Raw genomic sequence first — 24934 nt, 5'->3', positions numbered from 1 at the left:
ATGAACAATCAAACAAATCGTACACACAACAATGTATCTCACACACATATTCGGAAGTTTGCAATGCACATACCTGGCAAAGGCGGAGGATGTCGTGGTGGACTCGGACACCGAGCTTGGTAAGGGTGCGAAAGTCCGATGGTAGTCTCAGAGCTTGTTGTACAGTGACTCATAGTGCTGTGACCAGAGTCGGAAGAAGTAACAGAACCTGTGTAAACATGCCCACATTCATGAACGTGCTCGAGTTAGAGGTGGTACAAGATGCGAGGGGTGATTTTTTAAGAAGAGTGCAATTCGGCTGCGTGCGTGCACTACCAGTATAGTATTTACAAGGAGGGGGTGGTCTACATTGTCAACACTGATGAATAAAACAAACTAATGCGAACAGTTAACACGGATGCATTGATCAATTTTCAATTTTTGAAATGAGTATTACCACGAAAAATGATAAATCCCCAAACACAAAAACACGATTAATTATATTGCCCCGCTTGCAAAGTTAAATTATTTTTGCAACGTTTTGTAAAAAAATTAAGTAAGGTTTGTTCACTAATTATTATACTTTTATTTAAAGATTTCCAAATATTTTTGACCTTTTGTCCACAATTAACACACTCAATATACACAACTCCAAAAAATTAAGGTGATTTTTGAAGGACTGTATCTCAGTAGAAAATAGGTTTTTTTTTTGAAAATCAATTAATTAAGGAGACGAGTAAAATTAGGATATGCAACGGATGAATGGTCTCAAAAATTAGACAATATTGTTACTTAATTTTTTTTACAAATTTTCAAAAAAATGTTTTTTTTGCCGTTTTTTTTTCAAATTTAACAATTAACCAATGCAAGATGGTAAAAAAGTTAAAAAGAAATTGCTCTTTTCATGTTGATAAAAATTACACAATGTTCAGAAACAATAAACTTGTTCCTTTAATACATTTGTAAAAGGTTGATTAATGGGTCGGAGGAAACGGTTTGATGGATCGATTTAAAAATTTGCAGGGCTATTGGGGGTACATTAAGCTGTAAAAAACACTAGAAACCCCATCAATATTTGTGAATAGGCGGTAGATTTACTAAAACAACGAAAAAAGTGACTTTTTTTTCTCTTTTTTTTTAAACCAATGTTGAGGATTAAATTTTTTTATTTTAAAAAAGATCTTGTAGAAGATTTATTCCAGTTTTTGAAACTATTTTTACATTCCCTGTGTCAAAGTAAGATATCTCAGCGACAAATTGACGTAAAAAAAATCAAATTAAATCTGAATGAACAAGCTATCTGGCTCATGCATTATTTTAACAAAAAAAAAAAACCCAAGTACGTGAAACAAAAACATTTTTTTTCTTGTGCATTAAAATTGCGTGATAACTTGCAACTTCAAAATGTTTTTTTTTTGTTTTTTTTTTAAATCTAGATCCGACCATTTTTCACTGAGATACTTATACTTAATTTAGAACATTTTTTTGTTTCCTTACTTTTTTGAAATAGTGTACTTCCGGTGGCGATTCTAGCTTATGAAAATTACGAGGGCTTGAGTGGGAGTTCATGATTTTACACTTCCATTCAAGAAAATTCAAAAATAAGTATTAATACAAAATGATTTGCATACTAACACACAATGTGAACAAAAAGTATAGAACTACGCCTGCCTTCAAAAAATTATAATTAATAAAAATCAAAAAAAAAATAAAAATACTGGGATAAAAAATTCCATCGTATCTTGAGAATAAAATCTTTTTTTGTTTGAGTTTTGCAATTTCTTTTCAAAATAATTTTTGAGAAATGAAATGGGATTTTTTCGATAAAAATGGAATAAAATCGACTCTCCCAACGGCAACTATAGTAACTCATAAAAATTGGTTTTTGCGTTACGATGGCTCATATAGGGCCCAAAATACAAAAACAAAGAGAAACATTTTCTTTGAATAAACATTTTTTTACCAAAATTTAGACTCAGCACTGTTCAATAATAATAAACAGTTCTTTGATTTTTTATTAACAATCAAAAATACAATGCATTTTTCTTAAAACTGTAATTTTTGAGTTACTATAGTTGAGAGAGTTAAAATGTAGATATGTAGTTGTAATTTTTGGATCAGAATCTTTATAAAAAAAAGTTTTTTAAAATTAGCAGAACTCAAAAGCAAAAAAAGATTCGAAATTTTCATTCTTCAGAAACATCACATTTTTATAGTACTATATCATTGATCAATTAGTTTTTTTTTAATAGTTTTAATAGTTTCAGAAGGTATAAAACAGTTAATACTAATGCATTTTTATTTTTATGCAATCATTTTAAAAAAAAATATTTTTAATAATATTAAAAACATTTTGACGAGACTCGAATCCCGGTAAAAAAGGTCTACCATCACAACTGTGAACTTCAGTAGAAAAATCCAAGAACGTTTAAAATTTTTTTACATTGTGTCTCCGCTAAAACTCCTCTCAGGTTATATCTCGTTTGCTCATGAAGCAAAAAAATTGTTTTTACAGCAATAATAAACCTGACTAAAAATCTTGCAACTTCGAACAATTTTATTCCGTTTTTTGCTATAAAAAGGCTTAAGTTTTTAATACAAATAAAATATCTAGTTATAAACAAAAGTCGACCATCGCGATATATCTCATCCGAAATCTGTTTTATTCATAAGTTTGCAAACTACTCTCTTTTCTACTGGTTATTCCACAAACAAACAATTTCTTGATTGAATTCTCTCAAGTTAAATGAATGTTCCGGAATAACAACCATCTTTGACAGCCAATTCGTTGTCAAAAGCGGAGATATACGCACCGGAAGTAACAGTTTTTCTTAGGGGCAAGTTACTGAGCGACGTGACACTACTGCTTTCAGCCGATAGAGCAACGGAAGGCAAAGGTGTGGGGGTGTCCGAATGCGATCTTTCATGCATGGCGCGGCCGCCCGCACCCGAACTACTAGAACTGTGTGATCCGTAACTCGAATAACTACCTGCAATCCGAACAAAAGCGCATTATGATAACAGATAGTTCCAAAAATGGGAAATAAAAATGAACGAAGCTGTTGATTGGTTAAACAAAACGAGACATTACCGGTTGCACTCGGCGCTCTTCTCACAGCCGGACTAGCCTGCGATGGGGTCACTCCATGGCTCGGCAATTGCCTCGGTTGGTGCGGCCGCGTCTTATTCGGCTCTGACAACGCTAACAACTTCCGGACGGCTTGCGGCGACGCTGATCCTAAAACAATCATTTTTTGAGATCAGTTTCACCGAAGTGAACAAGTCGGTTTTAGTTTTCCAAAAGCAACCAACAGTTATTTATTATTTTTTTAATTCTACATAGTAGGGTTTCATAGAGAAAAAAAGGTCTAAAAGTGACTAAATTAACGTTTTAAAGAAAAACATCACAAAAATTGCGTTGGCTTTCAATCATGCAATATTCAAATGTGGCTCACACTCTTCAAGAAAATCAAACGATTTTTTTTAAGTCATATGAAATCTTTATTTTTTTTTTGGAATCCACATTCCAATCTAACATTAACTTTTCGTGACTAATTGGAAAAATTAATGTAAATTCATTATTTTTGCATCTTTTCCAAAGCAAATTCAAATTGCATTAAAACAGTTTTTTTTTATGAATAAGGCTCGGATTATATTTTACGAAAAATCCGTAAAATATGCGCAAATATATGCACGTATTTTCACAAAAATATGCACAAAATATTAAGAAATATGCTCGAATATATGCCAAATATGCATCGATATGCAAAACTTTTAACAATAAAAAATCAAAGTTGGAATAAATTTTTATCCTCGAGTACATTAAAGTTTGTATTTTCATCATCTTGAACCGCACACAATGGACGAAAGAGAATAAGTAAATTGGTTTTGCTTCAGACAAGCCATTTTAATAACCTAGTAATTAAGCCTTTCTAAGAAATCTGTACTTTTCAGATGACATGTTACCGTCAAAATAAAGTTACTATTACATCACTTTAAACAATTTTGCTAAAATTCATTTGCAGGCAACTAGTTATCAACATAGAAAGATTTATTCGTTTTATACCAGGTGAATAAAAAGTATGGAAACATTTTTTGCTTAAACTATTAATTTTTTTAAAAACTATTTGATGAATTAAATGTTTTATCAAGAATAAAATTATTCGAATTTTTTGTTTTTGAGTTCTACACAAATTTTATTTTTTTTTAAATGGCAACCCACTAAAAACAATGTTTTGTAACTCCCCCAAAAACAACGGTATTAGAGACTATCATCTACTTTTTATTAATTTAAAAAAAAATTACATACATTACAATTTTGACAAAACTCATAACTCAAAGCAAATCAAAATTTCGCTTTGAAAATACGAACAGATTTTTTATATTACTTTATTTTATATTAATTATTATTTTCCAGAGGCAAATAATTAAAAAAAAAAATTTGGTTCTAAACTACATATTCACCCTGTATAAAACGAATTTGAAAAGGAAACACTCAGCAAGATACTAATTCTTTGAGTCCGGCTTACGAATTACGGGTTGTTTTCTGTTTAACATATTTTGTAATCGGATCATTTTTCTTAAACTGGCCAATTTTTAACTTGAACTGAAATTTTTAATCGGAAATTTGTGATTTGAAGAAAATATGCACAAATATGCATTATTTCCTAAAATATGCACGAAGTTGCCAAAATATGCAAAATATGCATTTTTTAATTGGCTTATTTTAATCAAAAAACATTAGACATGCATAGAAAACTTACAATTTTGTTGATATACCTCTTAATAACAAATATGCATTTTGCATATAATCCGAGCCTTATTTATGAATAATCGATGAGGTTTTTGCATAATCTTGAATTTGATTGGTTGCATACATTTGTTAATTTATTGGTCCGATTACAAGGACCAATAATAATCATTTCACATTCGCGTAATTACTACTATCGTGAGAACAAACCGGTTTTTATTTCTTATTGCTCAAAATCCGAAAAAAAGCCAGCAACGTGAATAATTATTGAATTCTGAATCGAATTTTTATAACAAATCAGCGTTTAGTGTCAGTTATCTTACTTTAATTTGATCTAATTTTGCACAATGGGTGGAGCCAACCCCAAAATCAATATGAACCAGCACTTACGATCATGAGACCAATAAAAAGAAAAAAATATTTAATGGGTTAAAGTTGAGTGTCATTGTTCGATCCTTAGCCAATCAATTACGTCTTTTAAAATGAACCAATCAGAACACGTCTTAGATTTTTCGACAAGAAAAATAATTAAATTTTTTGTTTTGAAAATCGGCTTCTTTGATTTTATTGTCAATATAAAAAAAATAGTTATTTCAAAAATAAACGCTAATTAATTTTCTTTAGTGTCAAATATCCAAATTGCCAAAATTTGACATTTTTGGAAGATACACATAACACTGTGTAGTTAGTACATTTATTGTGTACAGTTGAAGACAAAATACTTTGATCGTCACTTTTCTGACACTTTAATATAATTCAAGCTTTAATGTTAAAATGAATAACAATTTCAAATTAATGACAGCTATTATATTTTCCTATCAAAAATATGTACAGTTGCGGCCGTTGAAAACTAAGACATTTTTGACAAATCCAAAATTTTGTTGTTGTAAAATGCCTTGAAACTGAAGTTTGTAAAATGTCATTCAAATATTACGAATCAGTGTCGTAGAGTATAAAACTGCTTCAAAACAATGAATTTAAGTTTTGTAGACAGAAATAACTACAGTATTTTATTGTAACACGATTCGAATTTAAAAAATTAAAACTAACATTGTCATCCTTGATGAAAACCTTATTTACAGTACACAAATTTTGAAAATAGCAAATAGAATGCCAATAGTTAATGTCTTAATTTTCAAAAACCGCAACTGTACATACAACTGTACTAAAATTTGTATTTTGCTTAATTTTTCTTTCAAAAACACCGATTCGGGTCATTTTTAGCCGTTTTAGCCTTCATTTGATAAGTCTTTGAAAGAAAATATTGCAAAAATCCATAATTCGACAGATTAATTCTTTCCATACAATTAGTGCAAAACTTAGCACAAAAATTCAAAATGGTTCAAATAAGAATTCAAATTTTCAAACAAAAAATAATTTTTTTGTTTTTTTTGCCAGCGGTGGCTCACTTCGATGAATTATGACTGCCAACATTAAAAATTTAATCAAAATGGGTTAATAAATAATGAAGTTAGAGCAATTTTGTAGATATAGGGCTAAGCTAGCCCCAAAATTTACGAATGAAGGATAAAACCGCTTGCTTCGAAAAAAAAAATGAAAAGTACATAATTCGACAGACTAGTTCAAAATTTAGCATAATTTGAACCATATCAGGAACATAATGAATAATTTTCTGTTACAAAATGGTCAAAAAAAACTCAAATTCTCAAACAAAAGACCATTTTGTGTTTTTTGCCAGCGCTGGCTTACTTAGAATTATAAGTACACTAAAAATTTCAAGAAAATCAATAAAGTTAAAATGTTTTTTTAGTTGGAGTACTAAAATTTACAAAAGAGGGCTCAAAATCGCTTGTAACAAATACCCAAAGAGTAAAACGAATCTTTAAGTCTACTGTTAAATTACGTGACTTTTACATCAATCACAATATCTAAAAAACAAATTCCTACAGAATATTCTTTTAAATTATCCTGCAGAATCCAAGATCGGTTACTTAAAAAATAACTGAGTAAAGTTGTTTTGAAGATTAGAATTTATGCATTTTTTCTTTTCTCAAAGGGCATCACTTTTTTTTAATTAAATTTAAATTACGTAAAATTTAAAAAACCTTTACTTTGATGTATAATAGAGTATTAAGAGAGTAATCTTACTCACCAAACTTAGCGGTGGGTTTACGCTCATCGCTTGTACTACTCGTACTYCTGGTAGTGGAGGGCGCTGGTGAGGCATGCCTCTTGCCTCGTTGACTCCCCGGGCCTGAGCTACTACCCCCCGATGCCGGTTCGCACTCCAGCGACATCTCGTGGAGTTTGGATTCATCGTTCACCACATGAAGATTGTTCAAATACGCTTTCACTCTTCGCACCATTTGGGACTCCTCGAACATTTTCTTAGGATTAGGCGCCGCTGTTGACTTTTTTCGTCGCTTGACTGTGGTCTGGCCTTGAGGATGGTGCTGAGACGAGGCCGTTGTCAGTTGGTTTAAGGCCACCATAGCGTTACTAGCGGGTTGGCCTCCAAGTTCCAGCATTGTCAAAAGGTCATAAGGGCTGCTACACATATTACTCAAAGAACGGACTTCTTTGGCAATCATGCGAAGCTTCTCGAAGTTCACTAGGCCTTCAACTTGCGAATCGTTGCCCAGGTGGATGAAGGTGAGGTCTTTTTTGACCACGGGATAGAAAGGAATCTGTCGAGAAAGAMGGCGCTTTAGTCGYAAGAGGAGGTGGGGGGGCATGCAGTGACGAGAAAAAAAGTGCGAGATGAGAGAATTTGACACAGGTGTACCAACACAAATCAAAAAATCGGGTACACAAAACTTACAGTATGTGTAACTACCAGATAAGTCTAAAAAAGCGTAAAATGTCAACAAGTCGTGACAGCAGGGTTGTTGTTTTTGACAGTTGGTAACACTTACTATAGGCGGTTGACTCTGTTCGGCACTGACGAGCTGTCGGTACTTGCTCATGTTCCTCGAAGGGTCCATTAATTGTTGCAAATCGGAAAACACCCTCTGGTACTTCCCCGGAAGCTTATCCCAACTTTGTCTCAATCGTGACACTGCTCCATGCCCAAGCCCACTGATAATAGCAAACATTGAATTGAAATTCTTGCACTCTTTGCATTGTCCTAGCAAAAAATATATATAGTATTACCCCCGGGAGCGTTACCAAAAACTTACGTGCAACTTTTATAAACTGTTTGATAATTTTCATGCGTCTCACGGGGTTATGTTCACTGCAGACTTCCGTCACGACCCAAAACATCTCTTTATTGACCAAAGCAGCAAACTGTTCAAGCATCGGTGTGCCATATTTCGATTTGAGTTCGAAAAGTTCGTCAATATATTCCGTCGGTTCAATCTGTCGAAAAATACTAAAGTCCTGTAACGTCAACTGAATGGCAACTTCCACGGCGTTCAACTGAAGAAAATGAACAGCGCTTTCCCGAACTAATTCCGGAGCGAGTTCGTCAGGTACTAGAGTTTCAGTGATTCCGTTTGTTTTCAAATAGTAGCGACTATTAAGGCCGATACGTTCGGCCAAGTTTTGTAATTGGTCCGGTAGACGGCGTTGCTTGATAGTCTGGGTGTCGGTAACGCTAACCTCGCATAAACTATAGTTACTACTAGGGTCAGTTATGCCAAACTCTTGCAAGGCTAACATCACGACTTCATGAGCGGTGGTCTCTTTATGAACCAGTAGGTATTTGTAGCTTTGATCGGGTTTGTACACCTGAAAAAAACACAACTTACTTCATTTTGTCTAAAAATTGAGATTTAGACAATAATTTTGTTATAATTCATTGATATAGAAGACTTTCTAAATTGGATTAAAAATGCTCAAATCGCTTTATTTTAGCAGAAAACGAAACCTAAGCATTCATTTTGTTGAAATACATTGATTTAGAATGATTTCTCGCTTAAAATCAATCCAAATCGATTGAATATACCATATATTGCTTTATTTTAGGTGAAAATTTTCATTTAAAAAAAAGTATTAACAAAAAATGTTTAATTGCAATAATCAAATTTTAATTCGCGATTAGTTCGATGTGTGAAAAAGTAAAGTAACTAACAATTTAATTCGAATTTATTTTGAATTTTCGGTAAACGTTCATGTTTAGAAGCATCAAGACACAATTTCGTAGCCAATCAGATGATAGCATTCTGACGTTATATCAGGTGAATCGGAGTTGTTTAATCGTACGATTGTTCAAATTATTTTGTAAGTGCGGAATTATGCAGCCCCAAATAAAAACCTTTTACACCGGAACTGTTACGAAATGGTTTTTGTGTTGTTTTTGAAAAAATTATTACAATAACGAGTCAGTCTTAGCTAAGCTCCCGTACGAGTTACTTGAAATAACTGTTCAAATAAATTATTTCTTCTTATTTCTTATTATCAATGCATGCGTGTTGGGTATTTTCGAGTGCCAAATAGACATCTAGTAGTGTTCGAGTTATTAGTGAGTGCCAGTGGAAGAAAAGAGAAGACAATCGTACTACAAGGATCTGGATTAAAGGGTAAGTCAATAACACCTTTTAATTTTTTAGAAAACTTACACTTTTTTAATTTTATTTAATATTTTCAACTGATTTAATAACACATTAAACTGATTTTGTGTTTCTTTATTTTCAGTAGGTCCGTGTAAGAAGCAGAGGCGAATTGCTACAAAAAGCAGCAGAAGAAGATGCCATAAAGGTTAGTGCATTTAATTTTTTTATTTTGTTATTTACCGCAAAGTGAAGTGTGTGAATTTGTGATTTTTGAGTGCAACAGTAAGTATTTATTAAATTATGAATAGAAAGCAGATGTGTTATAGATAAAATGTATTATTGCTCAAATTCTTTTTCAGAATTTGTGGAAAAAATTATTAATGTCTTGAACTTATGTCGGCCAAATAGTTTCTTGTTTTGCCGGGTCAATTATTTCATTTATTTGTGTTATTATTAGCTCAAAAATTCTACACACGTCAATATAATAATGTGAGTAAATATATAGAGTGTCCCAGCGAGTTGAAAGTCCATTAGTGACCTTTAAATGGTAAAATTAAAAAAATATATACAGGACATTGATAGATACTAATCTAGTCTATGGCCTAAAATTATTTTTAATTATACAGCGTGACTCAAAAATAAGTTACAATGCAAACTTGTTTTTTTTTAATGAGACACTATTTTTCTTAGCGTTTTTGGATGTAGATTTTTATGAAAATGTTTTTTCATCTATCTAAAGTTTTACTGGTCGATTTTTTTTTAGTTTTAAAAATAAGACGGTTTTTTTGACCAAAACATGCACTTTTTAAAAATTTATTACACAAAAACTAAAACATCTAGAAATATTTCTAGAATAAACAGAACTAAGACAACTAGAATGTTAAATATTTTTTCATTTATCAATTCTAGACATAAAAGCTTATTTTTTTAGATAGACAATTTATCTGTACTTTCTTCTTTGCAGAAGTAACAAAAAAATTGTTCTAGATGTCTTAGTTTCTGTGTAATCAATTTTAAAGAAGTGCATGTTTTAGCCAAAAAAAACATCTTATTTCTATTAGAACTAAGCGGAAAAACAATGTTTTGAAAGGCAACAAATGCAAAGAAACATACGGTGATTCATTTAAAAAACACACGTTTGTATTGTAACTTATTTTTGGGACACGCAGTAAAGTTGAAAATAATTTCAGACGATGGACTAGATTAGTATCTATCATTGTCCTACATTTTTTTTTTAATTTTACCATTGAAAGGTCACTAATGGACTGTTTCAACTATGAAACATAATACGAATTAAACAGATACAAACATAAAAATGTATTTAACAAGAAAAAAGCACAGACTAGTTAACAAACAATGTATTGTTGTCATAGTTAAAAAAATCAGTAAACACGTGAAATCTACTAACCTTAAGGACATGTTCCGGATAATCGGCACATCTGAGATCATCATAACAAATCGACATCAAGTCTGGGTTGCTCTGCGACTGGTATAAATTCGAGCCTAGGTTACTCGGAGCATTAAAATTATCAACTTGGTCGGTCCCAACACTGATAATATTCTTGGGTAGGATATTCATCTTCATGAGGGCTTTTTGTAGCCTTCTTTTCGGTCCAAGTGTCATAAAACTAGGTTTTTTGTTCTCTTTTTGTGGACTCCCGATGGTCACCGGTTGCGCACATGGCGATTCGTTACTTAACACTAAATTACCGTCGACACTTGAAAGTCTAGCTCTTGGATCGGTCTGTAATTTCGAAATTTCGGAAACTTTTCGACTTCGCGGTCTCGGTGAATTATCTGGTGTGTTTAACATTTCTTTAAAGTGTAGGAGGTTTGACTTGACGGTGATACTCAAATGGGTCGTTCCTCGGAGTATTTCAAGGGCTCGGGCATGGCTGACGTGCTCAAAACTTTGCCCATTAACCTTTAATCAAACTGTAGTGTAAAAACAAAAACAAAAAATCATCACCCACCTCAATAATTTGATCCCCTCGCTTCAACCCAACATCCTCCGCTTTGGTTTTCTTCTCCACTTTCGAGATAAAAATCCCGAAATTTCGCTCAAACCCTCCCAAAACCTGGAAATTGAGGGGCTCATCCCGACTTGACCTCGCCAGTACCACATTCCTTAATCTTGCTTTTGCCGCACAAGCAATATTGAGGAGTCTCAATTGTCCGCTCATTTTCTCATCCTCCAAACCTTGTTCAAAGGTTTCCAAGAAGTCGATCATGTCGGGATCTGTTTCAAAGTCGGTAAAATGATTATTGACCCAAAGAAGCACCACTCGGGTGACTCTATCCCGCACATCGGGGTCTTTGAACCACTCCAGGAGTTGGTTGGCTACATGAAGCGGACTTGGAATAAAAGTGCGATGAGTGAGGAGGAAATCCTCGACATAGGTGGGGTCCGTGAGTGAATTCTCTTCGACTAGTTGGAGCATAAGACGTTCAGCGGTGGCTCTGATCACCACGTGACCTCGTCGGTTGCTTCCAGGCTCCATAGACCCCCGGAGTTCCGTCACCATGACCACTTTACCGTTGTCTTCGTGACGGCGAGTGTTTTCCTCCCCTTGGTGCAGGATTCTAACCAAATATTTTTGTTTACTTACTTGTTGAGGAAAATAATGACTCACCTATAGTAATCCGATTGAGTGATACACACAAATTGACAATCGTCGCATTTGGTAACCATCACCCCCTTATGGTAGAGTTTCTCCATCGTGGGGAGAATCCCAAAGGCCTCTCCCGTAGTCAAAGTCTGACTCTCTTCACCAGGAATGATCACTTCCACGCACCCATTGACTACCACCGACCATGAGTCTAGCTCCTCTCCATCGTTCATGACCGTTGTACCAGCCTTATCTACCACTGCGAATACCATAACTGCGCAAAGGGCACGTCTCACAGCCAAGGTCATGTTGGTGAAGGCCTTCAGGTGCTGAGTGAACTCCAGCAGCGCCTCGATGTCGTCCTCGGTGCGGTCTTGAGGCTCCTTTTCCAAACAGTCGCGGACGCGGTCGCGCACCGTCAGACTCTATTTCATAAAAAAAATAATACAGTGCAACCTCCATGTAAAAAAAAAAACAGTTTTTTAAAGAATTAATTAAAGAGTTGATTTATTATTATCAGAAATAGTAGAAACATTCTGAAAAGCTCACATACACAAGTTTTTAGTAAGAAATGTTGGTTTTTGTATATTTTTCTTATACAGGGTGATCTTTAAAAAAAAATTAAAAAAAATAATTTTATGACTTTTAATATAGTATAACCTGACAATTTTAGAATTTTTCTAAATGTCATAATTTATTTTGGGCCATATTCAACTTTCTAATTTTAAATTGYAACTTATATTTTTTTCTTCATAATTTGGAAGGTATTAGTTTTCTTGATACAGACATGTGCAATATGTTTCACTTTTACTAGAAAACATTATTAAAAGCTAAAAAACATTAATAAAAGTTAATAAAATCCAGTTGTATGGTGTCAAATAGGACGATGCCATTATTTTTATGTCAAAAAGCAGCAAATGAAAGAAAATATTGCCAATATTTGTTCAAATTTTTAATAAGAAATGACAATACAAATTAGAAAAACATCTAATTTTAGTGTGATTTATTTATTTTGTTATTATTTATTTACTGTTTATCCTTTTACAAATTTGTAAAACAAGAAATTACCACCTAGAATTTGAATTTTTAGAAAAATTACGTTTTTCAAGTTGTTTGTAACTAGAAATTTCAGAAGTAATTTTGAATGCCTCGAGTTGGTTACCCCTTGTTGTTGACGGTTGACGTTTTCTGTCAACCTGCTGTCAACTACCAATTAAGTTATCTATACAAGCTGACAGGTGACTTAATCTAAATTTTTGACACTAGTTACTATATTTTTTGTTTGTCACCACAAACCCACCTAACCAAATTTATGGCAACCTATTCACGAATATACACAAATCCTAGGTAGTAATTTCTTGTTGATACGATAATACTGTCAATAATTTTTCAAATTTTCAATAAGAAATGACAATAATAATTACCTATAACAAATTAGAAAAACATTTAATTTAGAGTAATTAATTTAATTTGTTGTTGTTTATTTACTTTGTTTTTAATAACATTATTGGTAACGTACATTTTTTTATTGACACCATGCAACTAGATAATTTTTTTTGATAATATTTTTTTGTAGTAAAAGTAAACATGTTGCACAAGAAAACTAATATCTTCCAAATTATGTAACATTAAACAAAATCTAAAATTGTCAGCTTATACTACAAAAAAGTCATTTAATTTAGTTTTTTAATTTTTGAAATCGGGCAATAAATAAAAATTTTACAACGCCTCCCGTTTTTTAAAAATCACTCTGTATAAAATTGAACTACAGGGTGTGTCAGAACTCGCGCTTTAGAGAAAAATTTCAAGTTAGGTAAGATACCAGGAACATGGAAAKAKTGTTTAAAAGATTCTATCTGTCAAAAAATTCTGACATTTATTTTTTGACATTTGACATTTTTTTATGTCTATTTAATGATACTGATGATCTTGTATCGGTATGTTTTTTTTTATAATGAATCTGCTTAAACTCTTAAAAAGCAAAAATGGCATGTTTTTTGGGCTAATTCTGTGATTTTTCTGTTTATTTTCAACAAAATTTTGCGAAATAATTGCGTTTCTAGCTCAAAAACGTGCTAAAGCCCTTGATACAATCAAAAATAATGTAATTCTAGATTAAATATCTTGAATTTTTAGTTTGCTTTAGCGAAAATCCGGAGATTTTAGTACAAAAACGGACCAAATTTTGTGTTTCTTGGCTTATTGTTGTTTTAATTTTGCTCAGAAATCAGTTAAATCGAGTGAAACAAACAAAGTAAAAACAATATCAATCCTTATATAATAAATAAAAATTTTACGCCTCCCGTTTTTTAAAAATCACTCTGTATAAAATTGAACTACAGGGTGTGTCAGAACTCGCGCTTTAGAGAAAAATTTCAAGTTAGGTAAGATACCAGGAACATGGAAAAAATGTTTAAAAGATTCTATCTGTCAAAAAATTCTGACATTTATTTTTTGACATTTGACATTTTTTTATGTCTATTTAATGATACTGATGATGTTGTATCGGTATGTTTTTTTTTATAATGATTGGATAAGGATACAGAAAATTTGCCAATAAAAGCCACAAATAACATTAAACAGAGTTACAATTTAGGATACAGCTTCCTTGTTTCCTCTTCTAATAGCTTGTACCAAAAAAATTTGAAAAAATTATTGTTTCAACAGAAATAAATAGAGTTAAAGTGCAAAATTTAAAGTCTCACAACATCCAATTTTTTATAGATAGAATTTTTTTAACACTTTTTTCCGTGTTCCTAATATCTTACCTTACATGGCATTTTTCTCTGTTTTCTCTTCTGTATAGTTTCAACACTCACTCTGTATGTTTTATTATATATTTTTTAATGTTTTCGTTCATTTGTTTCAATTAAAATTCGATTTTCCGAAAAATCGAAAAATCTGGTAAAAATTAGTTCGTACTATCGAGGTTCTACTGTACTAAAATAACCCAAAATTAAATTAAAAGACATACATCCATGCTTTCGGCCAAGTCGTCCTCCTCGTCGCTATCGACGATACTCTCGACCAAGCCGGTAAAGTCGATGTCTTCTCCGTCGAGTTCCGATTGGTTTGAGGCCATGGTGTCGGAGCCGCTGTAGGCCGAACTCGTGTCCGAAGAGTGGGAGCCTCGGCTGCACTTGTGATACAGACTCGGTCMCATCATGTTTTGGGCATACTGCAAAACAACTCACGAGTCACATACAATGTTTTTTAATTCACCAAACTGCGATTTTGGCAACTTGTACTCACAGCGTGGTCTAACATCATGTTGATGTTGCGATGCTGCGGATGATCCATCAGTGGCGAATTTTGTACTCTTCTACTTTGCTCAATGTCCGGATAATCGATCTGGAACAGAACAGCCCCCTTAGAGCTTGTTTCGGCAGCATTGGGCCACGAGAGCGTCTTCAGACGCCGCCTCCCGCCCCTCAACCCCCTATCCAAGGTGTTATAAACCGAATTTTTCCGTTTTAAATTTACGACCGCCACTGAAACCCTCTTTTCCGGCGGTAATCTGTCAATCTGGACCGCCGTTAACAACGCGTGTTTCAACATTTTCCTCGACTACGACTGAAACGCCTCTTAACAACAACAGTCAACGGATTTTTTTTTATTTCCTTCCGTTTTAGATAAAACCGACCCACTCAAATCTAGGATCAACAAACGAATTTTTACGCTTTTGCTATCATCACGAACTCGATCGAAATGCACTTTCGAGGTTTAAGGAATTGGATCACGAATTTGTATTAATTTTATTGAGACGGCAGATTGCATGCCGGAAATGGTTCTTCCTGTTGTAGCGTTCCGGGAAGAGTCGTAAATATAGAGCGTGAAAGAAGTGATATTCCCGGAAATTCGAACGTTTTTCCTTAAAGTACGGCCGATTTACATCGATATATCATACACTTCTTATTTTAATGAGAACTATTTGAAATTTGAAATTAAAATTAGACAYTTTTACTTCCTTCTCGAAGGAATAAATCGATAAATAAAAATTAAACCTGACAAAAAATCACACAATATCTGTGAGTCAATATTTTTCAGGAWACAGCTTGAATTCCAAGGTAATAAACAAGAAATTAAAGCAATGTTGCRAGATCAAAAATAAAAAATTCACCAGATCCGAGTTGAAAAATATGGCAAATTACGATTTGTATTAAAAATCTGCTTAAACTCTTAAAAAAGCAAAAATGGCATGTTTTTTGGGCTAATTCTGTGATTTTTCTGTTTATTTTCAACAAAATTTTGCGAAATAATTGCGTTTCTAGCTCAAAAACGTGCTAAAGCCCTTGATACAATCAAAAATAATGTAATTCTAGATTAAATATCTTGAATTTTTAGTTTGCTTTAGCGAAAATCCGGAGATTTTAGTACAAAAACGGACCAAATTTTGTGTTTCTTGGCTTATTGTTGTTTTAATTTTGRTCAGAAATCAGTTAAATCGAGTGAAACAAACAAAGTAAAAACAATATCAATCCTTTTTGTGATTTTTAGGCGTGTGAAATAATCAAGTTAGAGCCTAAGAGTTAGGTAAAAATATCATAATAAACTCTTTTTATTTTGTGATAGTACGCTATAGCAAACTCTCGGGAAAAAAACAGATTTTTCAGTTTAAAAATCCGCTTGAACCTTTAAAAAAGAAAAAAATATATCGTTTTCAACCTAAATCTGTGTTTTTTAGCTTGTTTTTAACGAAATTTTGCGAAATAATTACTTTTCTAGCTGAAAAACATGCTAAAACTCTTAACAAATGCAAAATTAATGTAATTTTCGACTTAATTTGTTGATTTATCAGTTCGTTWTAGCGAAATCTCGCAAAAAACGTGCTTAGAAAGAATCTCCGCTTATTTTGGCTCAGAAACCAGTTAAATCGAGTGAAACAAAATAACATCAATATCAATTGTTTTTGTGATTTTTAAGCGTGTTTGAACAAGATTTTGCAAAATAAATGAGCTTCTGGTTCAAAAAACGAAGTAAGTCGAGCGAAGCAAGCTAAAAATAATATCAATTTCAATTACATTTTGTAATTCTTTTGCCTACTTCAACAAAATTTTTAGTATTTCCTTCGTTTTTATCTCAAAAACGTGCTTAAAGACTTGAAAAGGGCAAAAATAGAGCCGTTTTTAGTCAAATTTGTTGAATGTTTGATTTGTTTTTAAAGAAATTTTGCGCTATAATTGTGGTTCTAGCTGAAAAAGAATTCGAAAAAGACAAAGATAAAGTGTCATTTTCGTTCCTGTCTAGTAAAATCTTGCAAAAGAAATAAACAGAATTATTTTTAACGAACTTGGTAGTTTTTCGACTTTTTTGAAAAAAACAGTTTCTGGTTGAAAACGTAAATATTTTCAAAAAAAAACACCAGATATTAGAATTTTTACCCAAATCACCAGACACATGAAAATCACCAGATCTTGTAACATTTCACCACACCTGGCAACACTGAATTAAAAGAATCATAACTCCGTCTCTCGAAGTAATTCCAAGTCGTAATTACAAGCAAAACAATCGTAATTCTCTGTAATTAACATTCCTCGACACACCTATCCCGTTCCGAGATCCATCTCTGCGTCTGATTCAAACAGGTCGTGGTCGTGTTATATGGAGCAAAAGGTCGAAGGTTACCAGCAGTTCATCATGGGTTGCTAAGCGACGCCACCCCCTTAACAAACAACGGGGACGGTGGTAGCACGGTAATTGGCCGTTGCGTCTGTCGAACAAAACCATTTGTAGGTACGATTATGGATTTTATAGCCCACGACAATAAAATGGTAAAAAGCAAAATCGATAATAATCGTGGGTAGGAATTGAAGACGCGTCGATTATATTATAATCACTGACGCCCACATGCGCATCCATTGTCGTCGGTGATGGAACAAATAAACGACAAGTTTTAYAGATTTTTTAAATAGAAGACTTGTAAGACCAGAAACGATTTAAAGAAAACAAACCGAGACAAATTAATGCGATATTTCAATGCTAACGCCGACTGGAAGGATTCGGAAGACTTTGGGTGGATGCCAACGAGAGAAACCCTAAACGCGGGATTCTTATCGACTTTTCCCATCTACGGTAGTCCTAACTTCAAATATTTGGACGCAAAAATTTGGCAAAAAATTAGATTTATTTTGTTTAAACTAAAAAAAAACAAAATTTATCGATTTGGTAAAGCTGTAAATTTTTGAATAAATCAAAAAATTCTAAAAAAATCCTAATATAATGAATTTAGAACGAAATAAAACAAAATCAAATTAAAATGGCTAATTTTCGAAATAGTGGGTCAAAAAGCATAAAAATGACACTGTAGATATACCATATTGATAAAAAAACTTGTCTTAAATAAAACTCAAAATTTTCATTGTTTATCAAAGCGGTAGAACTATATAACCACGTCAGTGGTGATTATGTGGGTACAAAGTAAAATATACAGGGCGGTTTTAAAATACTAGGCAACATTTTACAAGGTGTTAAATCATAATCCATTTTTTCTTAGCTTCTGTATTTGGACCCAAAAATCTGGCAAAAAATTAGATTTGTTTTATTTCAACTAAAAAAAAACAAATTTACCGTTTTGGTATGTTAATTTTTGAATAAATAAAAAAAATCGAAAAAAAAATCCTAATATACATATTGAATTTAGAACGAAATGAAACAAAATCAAATTAAAATGGCTACAAATTTTCGAAATGGTGAGTTAAAAAGCATAAAAATAACTGTAGATATACCATGTTGATAAAAAAAAACTTGTGTTTAAAAAAAGTCAACATTTTCATTGTTTATCAAAGTGGTAGAACTATATGACGGAAAACAACCACATTAGTGGTAATAATGTTCTTACTACAAAGTAAAATATACAGGATGGTTTTAAAATAATGAGCAACATTTTATAAGGTGTTAAATCATAATCCATTTTTTCTCAGCGTCTATATTTAGACGCAAAAATCTGGCAAAAAATTAGATTTGTTTTGTTTCAACTAAAAAAAAACAAGTTTATCGTTTTAGTAGAGCTGTATGTAAATTTTTTAATAAATTAAAAAAATAAAAAAAAAATCCTAATATGTTGAATTTAGAACGAAATAAAACAAAATCAAATTAAAATAACTACAAATTTTCGAAATAGTGGGTCAAAAAGCATAAAAAATGACACTGTAAATATACCACGTTGATAAAAAACTTGTCTTAAAAAAAATTTCATTATTTATCAGTGGTAGAACTATATGATAAAAAAACAACCACGTCAGTGGTGATAATATTCTTACTACAAAGTTAAATATTCAAAATGGTTTTAAAATAATAGGCAACATTTTACATAGTCCATTTTTTCTCAACTACGAAAGGGTTTAATATTTTTATTTTATTAATTTTTTTGTAATTTTTTTCTGTAATGAATGATATGTTAAAGAACGAGAAACAGAACTCGGCGTCTAATAAAATTCTTTTATTTTTTAATATACAAATAAAGAATATTGATGTGGTAGAACTTTAAGTCAGTAAAAGAATCCCCTCGTTATAATTCTACATTATGTTATTAGGAGTAAAAGTGATAGTTTATGTAACGAAGTTGAACGTTTATTTTACCATACGTAGTGAGGCAAATAATTCAGCTGAGCTAAACGTATCGAGTGTAAAAATCAACAATACAATTAGCAAGTAAATAAACAAAATAGTCTGGACGCTTTGCAATGAAATCATCGAAATTTGTGTTGAGATTTTCGATAATGTTTATTAATTTAACTAGTGCAGTTAGTAGTGCAAAAAAACATTGCAACCTAAATGTCAATAATGTCATGGTAAAAATTAAAATCCTTAGGCACAAAAACAGAATTTTTACTCCATGGCCGACATTTAGTCGTAAGTGGTCACTTTTGTAATGTTTGCGGATAAATTTCGTCACTTGACAAGCTTTAAAGTACGGTCAAAAAATTTGATATTTTTATACCGTAAAGCTTATTTTTTTTATAATAAAAAAAACATAATTGATGGCAATTTAAATAAAGAAATGCATCAACGTTGATTTCAGCTTTTACCTTTTTTGAAACGCTTGAACACAAGTGGAAAACCATTTGAGTTGTTAATAAAAGTGATAAGAGAATCAAACAAATTTGGATTAGTGAGTGTGAGGGTTTAGAGTCGAGACGCCAGACAGACAGACGGCGCCCCATAATACACACGAGTGGACGCTTAATCACAAGAGACAATTTCAAATGCTTTGCATAATAAATCTGACGCGTAAATGTGACTCCGAGCCAAAAATATGTCTATTAAAATCGGAAGAATTATAATTGTAAAACTCTAGGCGTGGCTAGAGGCGGAGCTAATGATTAATTAATCCACCAATAACAATTTATTAAGTTAAGTAATTGAAATCTCTAAGTACAAATAAGTAAAAAATACGTTCTTGTGAGACTTCTTCTGTGAATATTGAGTTACTGATTATTAAACCGTTCTGTTAAGGATTTAAGGCTTCAGTCCCGTCGTACTAAATCTGAAGATAAAATTTCAGGTAATTGACTAATAAACCACAAGTTTTCCGACTCGTCATGTTGATAAAATCGTGTTAAAAATGCACCGAGACTTCCTTTCATGATTACTCATTAATTCATCACTTATCAAGAAAGCTGTCGGCGCCTCGGTCACATTCTTCCCAGCAAAGGCCGATAAGAAACTCCGACATTGTCTTTTTTCCTCCCGTGTAAACAATAAATGTAACAAAATGTCGCTTACTCAATTATCAGTCAACATTTCGCAGTATTCCTTCAATTTGTCAATCGAGGAAGGAAATGATATAATTTAGAAAACGACGGTATGCTCCGGTTCACGCACATACTTGTTGTAATTAGTCGGTGCACGAAAGTGTGGTCAATTATTTTTTTATGAAAAGGGTTGGACTTACCACAATCATCTCTGACGGTTCCAGGACGAAACACACGTTCTGGCGACGAGCACTGCCTCCTGTTCTTTTGCCGAAACTGGAAAGAAAAGCGGTGATGAAGCGGAATTGTGACAGTTTTCCAATAAATGTTTGGAATTGATAGGGGAAACAAAAACAAAGCACAATTACGCAAAGAGATGATCATTTAGGTAACTGTAAACACTTGGAAATCTCAGAAAAAATATATCCTTTCATAATAAAAGTCTTCATCACATAGATGTCATAGGGGGGCCGTGTGATCGCAGAAGGTTTGGAAATAAATWGTATTTTTCTTAAAATGTTCAAACATAAAACCAAATATTTTCAAATTTTTTTATTAAAACTCCTCTTAACAAAAMGATTAAATTAAGAAATGTTCATTAACAAAGAAGGCGTGAACGTCTTCGCATCAAACTGACTGATCACCATGTGCGCACTGCTTTCAGCCCTTGTTAATTATTCTTGCGCAGGGGCCCTTGCTAATATCCTAAAAACTGAGTCTGAAAATGTGACGTTTGAGATGAGGCGTGTTTAAGTACCTCTTTTCGCTTCTGCGATCCTGTTACTCACTTTTTGTTTTTGAACATTATAGCATTGAAATTTTTAGGATAAAATTATTTTGCTTTCCATTTTAATTTGTTTAAACATGTTTTAGCAACGAACATTTTACACAAAAGTGTTTGGTTCTCACCGATTTTGTATTTTTCATATTTGCTGTATGAATAATTTGTTTAATAAATTTTATGAACATTGGTTTTTACTTTGAATTTTTTTGACAGTGTAACAGTGAACTACCCTAAGATGTTATACTGTAAGTACTAACAGAAAATTCAGACAGTAGTAAAAAAAAAGTTTCCTATTTATAGGAAAAAATAATAAAACCCTCTCAAAAAGTACTCGTACATATTTTTTTATAGATTTCTCTAGAATTTAGAAACGACTCATACCAAAGTTACTTTTAAAATTTGTTTTGTCTCTCAGTCAACTTGAAGTGTCCGCTATACAGAAGTTTAACTGTACTAACCGAAATACAAAGAAAAAAAACTCTATTTTAAATAAATCACTTTTAACTTTTATTCTAACTCATGTAACAAAGACAATAAAAATCACAATTACACAAATACATCTATGTAATACAGTGGAAGTCGTAGTACCTTATTACCAAAAAATTATTCGAGTTATCGAAACATAGAAGATTGCTTTTGAAATAAGTTGTTTTTTTGATGAGAACATACTCTTAAAAAATGTATTATACAAAAAGTAAGACAAGTAGACAATTTTTTTTTTATTCAACTGTCAAAAAAAAGTACAAACTTTAAGACTATAACAATTTTTTAGCGTATTGCAATTGTACAGATAAAAAATGAAGAAGTTAAAAGTTATATTTAAAAAAAAAATATATATAACACCATATTTTTTGTTTCTACATTTAAAAGATTATTAAATAATCTTTCCAAAAACATTCTTACAAGTGCCTACAATCAATAACTTAAAAAATATTTAACAATAAACAATAAAAAAATACTAATCATTATTTCAACAGCCAAAAAGTGCACATTTGCACGAGAATATCACTCAATAGTGAAATTTACGTAACACTGAATCCATTATTCTTCGTTTTTACTCTAAAACAAATCGAATTTCAGTATTTATTCCAGCTTTTACAATCTCTGGACTAATCCCAAATAAATGATCCGTGGTGGAATTACTACAATGCTCATAAGCACTCTTGTCAAAAGTTTCCATATTCCATTTAATTTTTTTAAATAATTCAACTTTTAAAAACGTCTATATTTTTTAACGTTTCGATTGCAATACAATAAAAAAATGTTATGATTTTAAAACTCGTAGTTACAGACCAACCAATCACTTCGACTTATAGAAATTTTGAATACAGGTTCGATTTATCGAGGTTCCACTGTAGCTACATATAAAATTATTGATAAAAATTTGCTCAGTCAAAACCAAACCAAATTCACTATAATATTCGAATATCAAAGTTTAAAATAAAAAAAATTTGTAATGAGTAAAAAATAATGTTTCAWCGTCCCACTTTCGTTTTTAGTCACTATTTAATTTTGAATATTTTTATATACAATTTTTTTCCATTTTGGGCTAATAAAAATAGAAAAAATAATTGAAATAAACTTGTTCTCGTTTAACTTTTAACTCCGATTTATAATACCGTTGAAATAGTAAAAAAACATCACAATTTTCCGAAAAATGCCGGATAACCCGTTACATGAGCAAAACCTTCAACTTCGTCATGAAAACCCATCGGAATGTCTTGAAAAACACCATCAGCAATGCATAATAACACTCGTCCTAGTTTACACTAATAAAATAGTACCATTGTTATTTTCACAATGGACTAGTTGGTCCACGATGGTCTAGGTGAGTCACCATCAATCCAAAAACTGTTCCTAAAGAAACCATTTCTCAATTTATCTCCTCCCAACCCATCACGAATGCAATAAAGTTTATTTATAAGTCCCATTTAATTAAACGATCGCCTCGAAAAGCAAAAGTAGTCGTACTTTCCGAAAGCTTACGTAACCCTCAAACTAGTTTTTACGTAAACGTAATTACGCGTGATTTTTCTTATTTATCTCCTCTAATGYTCGCTKCCGGCACAAAAATAGCACCCCTTCCGTTAACTCTTATTTAATTAGCAATCGGCAACGTTATTTCACAGCCCAATTTGGTAAAGAGGCAATAAAAGCCGTTTAATTAGTCGACGTTTCAATCGGACAACCCTTGTCTCTGYGGCTTTGTGTTATCCAATTAAAGTCAAGTGGTGGTGCGGGACGCCACCCCCATACTGAACGGATTAAGGCCCASATTCGATTCTGACGACGTCTCAAGCGAAATGTTCAATTTTCAATGACGAGTTTCATCACATGAATCACGTGAGGTGATTCAAAATTGATGAATAATAAAGGAAATCGAAAATTATTGTTTGGGGTATTGATCGCCYTTCTAGTTTAAACTTGACGATTGCTGCAAGCTTTGGAATTGTGTCAATAATAATAGAATTCTCCCTCGCTGAGAACGATATTAATAAGTCTGGAAGTTCGACAGCTTACAAATGTTTCAATTTATGGCCTCTTCAATCAAACTTCTCGAGCTATTTCGGTTCAATTTATGTCTTGTTTCAATGATTGTAGTTGTGCTTTGGCCGTAATCTTTTAMTTTATTATTGGAAGCTTTTATCCAAATTCGCTAGAACATCGCCATAACTGTAAAAAACCACTCCTAGGCAACTTTTATGAACCTCTAAAGTGCACTTGGCATTCGCCAATGTCTTGCAACTTCACATATTTTCCATTTTATCGTCACTTTAATCCCCAACAGTATCAACTTGAGCTGAAAAACGGATCAATTCAAGTCTGGCAATCCCCCGTGAGTACAAGCCACAACTCCCTATTGTCCTCAACCCCTTTCGAAAACTCCATTGTTTATTTTCATGCAATGCAGGCCATCGAACTTTAATAATAGTCCCATATATCCAGACTCCGCATTTTTGTTCAGAAAACCGCACCTTATTTTTTTTTTGCAACTCGTCCTGACTATGGACCAGAATGGGTTTAGCCTTCGGGGCTAGTTAACTCACCCTCGTTTCCTACTACAACACCTAACGCGGAAGAGGTCTCTCTTCATCAGAGGCCCGAATTTATCAGCCCCAGGCTACGGCTATTATACAGGTTTTATCAGATGGATAGAGCGTGTTTAAATAGCAGCCTTTAAATTTCTTCTGCATTACATCGATCGATCGGCCAATGAAAAGGAAAAAATTTCTTATTATTATTCTTAATTATCAAAATGAAAAAGAATTTTGCAAAATTAAGAAAAAATAAGTATGAAGAAAATTTCTGAAACTGATGATTACTATAATGGCAGATTTCAGTTAATTATGGTATCGAAATGTTTTTTAAGATCTTCTTGATGAATGAGTTTTGTAACAAAAAAAATATTGTGTTCAATCTAAAATAAACGTTTTTTTTTCTTTAATTAATTCAACGAAAACTGCCCATAATTCCGTTTAATACCCAATAATTCTAAAATATTTCCAAATAATTCCGAATAATTCGAATACACCTAAATAATTCCAAATTTAAATAAAAATAGATGTGTGATATTTACAGTCTGTGATTGATTAAATAATTTCCTGATATTCATATTTGTCTAAGTTTTTTTACTATTAGAGTATATTCCAAATTAAAATAGT

The 24934-nt window shown here is 32.3% G+C and overlaps 1 protein-coding gene across 6 annotated transcripts in view; it reads right to left on the bottom strand.

The window, feature by feature from the left end:
* Positions 1-24934, bottom strand: part of LOC123007813 (rap guanine nucleotide exchange factor 2) — a 62272-nt gene that overhangs the window by 4339 nt on the left and 32999 nt on the right. For 4 of the 6 annotated variants that reach the window (XM_044403273.1, XM_044403264.1, XM_044403282.1 and 1 more), the window contains 12 exons: positions 20689-20764; positions 15048-15146; positions 14770-14973; positions 11820-12220; positions 11160-11769; positions 10595-11110; positions 7870-8422; positions 7606-7817; positions 6843-7377; positions 3071-3217; positions 2793-2969; positions 74-208 (listed from right to left, as the gene is read on the bottom strand). In XM_044403273.1, the coding sequence (XP_044259208.1) occupies positions 74-208; positions 2793-2969; positions 3071-3217; positions 6843-7377; positions 7606-7817; positions 7870-8422; positions 10595-11110; positions 11160-11769; positions 11820-12220; positions 14770-14973; positions 15048-15146; positions 20689-20764 (3665 nt within the window). The remainder of the gene's footprint in view (positions 1-73; positions 209-2792; positions 2970-3070; positions 3218-6842; positions 7378-7605; positions 7818-7869; positions 8423-10594; positions 11111-11159; positions 11770-11819; positions 12221-14769; positions 14974-15047; positions 15147-20688; positions 20765-24934) is intronic. The other 2 variants (XM_044403300.1, XM_044403291.1) reach the window with 2 other exon arrangements.

This window comes from Tribolium madens, unplaced genomic scaffold (genome assembly GCF_015345945.1).
Source record: "Tribolium madens isolate multiple individuals breed KSU strain unplaced genomic scaffold, Tmad_KSU_1.1 Scaffold_11;HRSCAF=98;Tcas5.2_LG3b, whole genome shotgun sequence".
NCBI lineage: Eukaryota > Metazoa > Arthropoda > Insecta > Coleoptera > Tenebrionidae > Tribolium > Tribolium madens.
The sequence above is the reverse complement of the archived record's forward strand: the minus strand, read 5'-3'. Positions and strand labels throughout refer to the sequence as shown.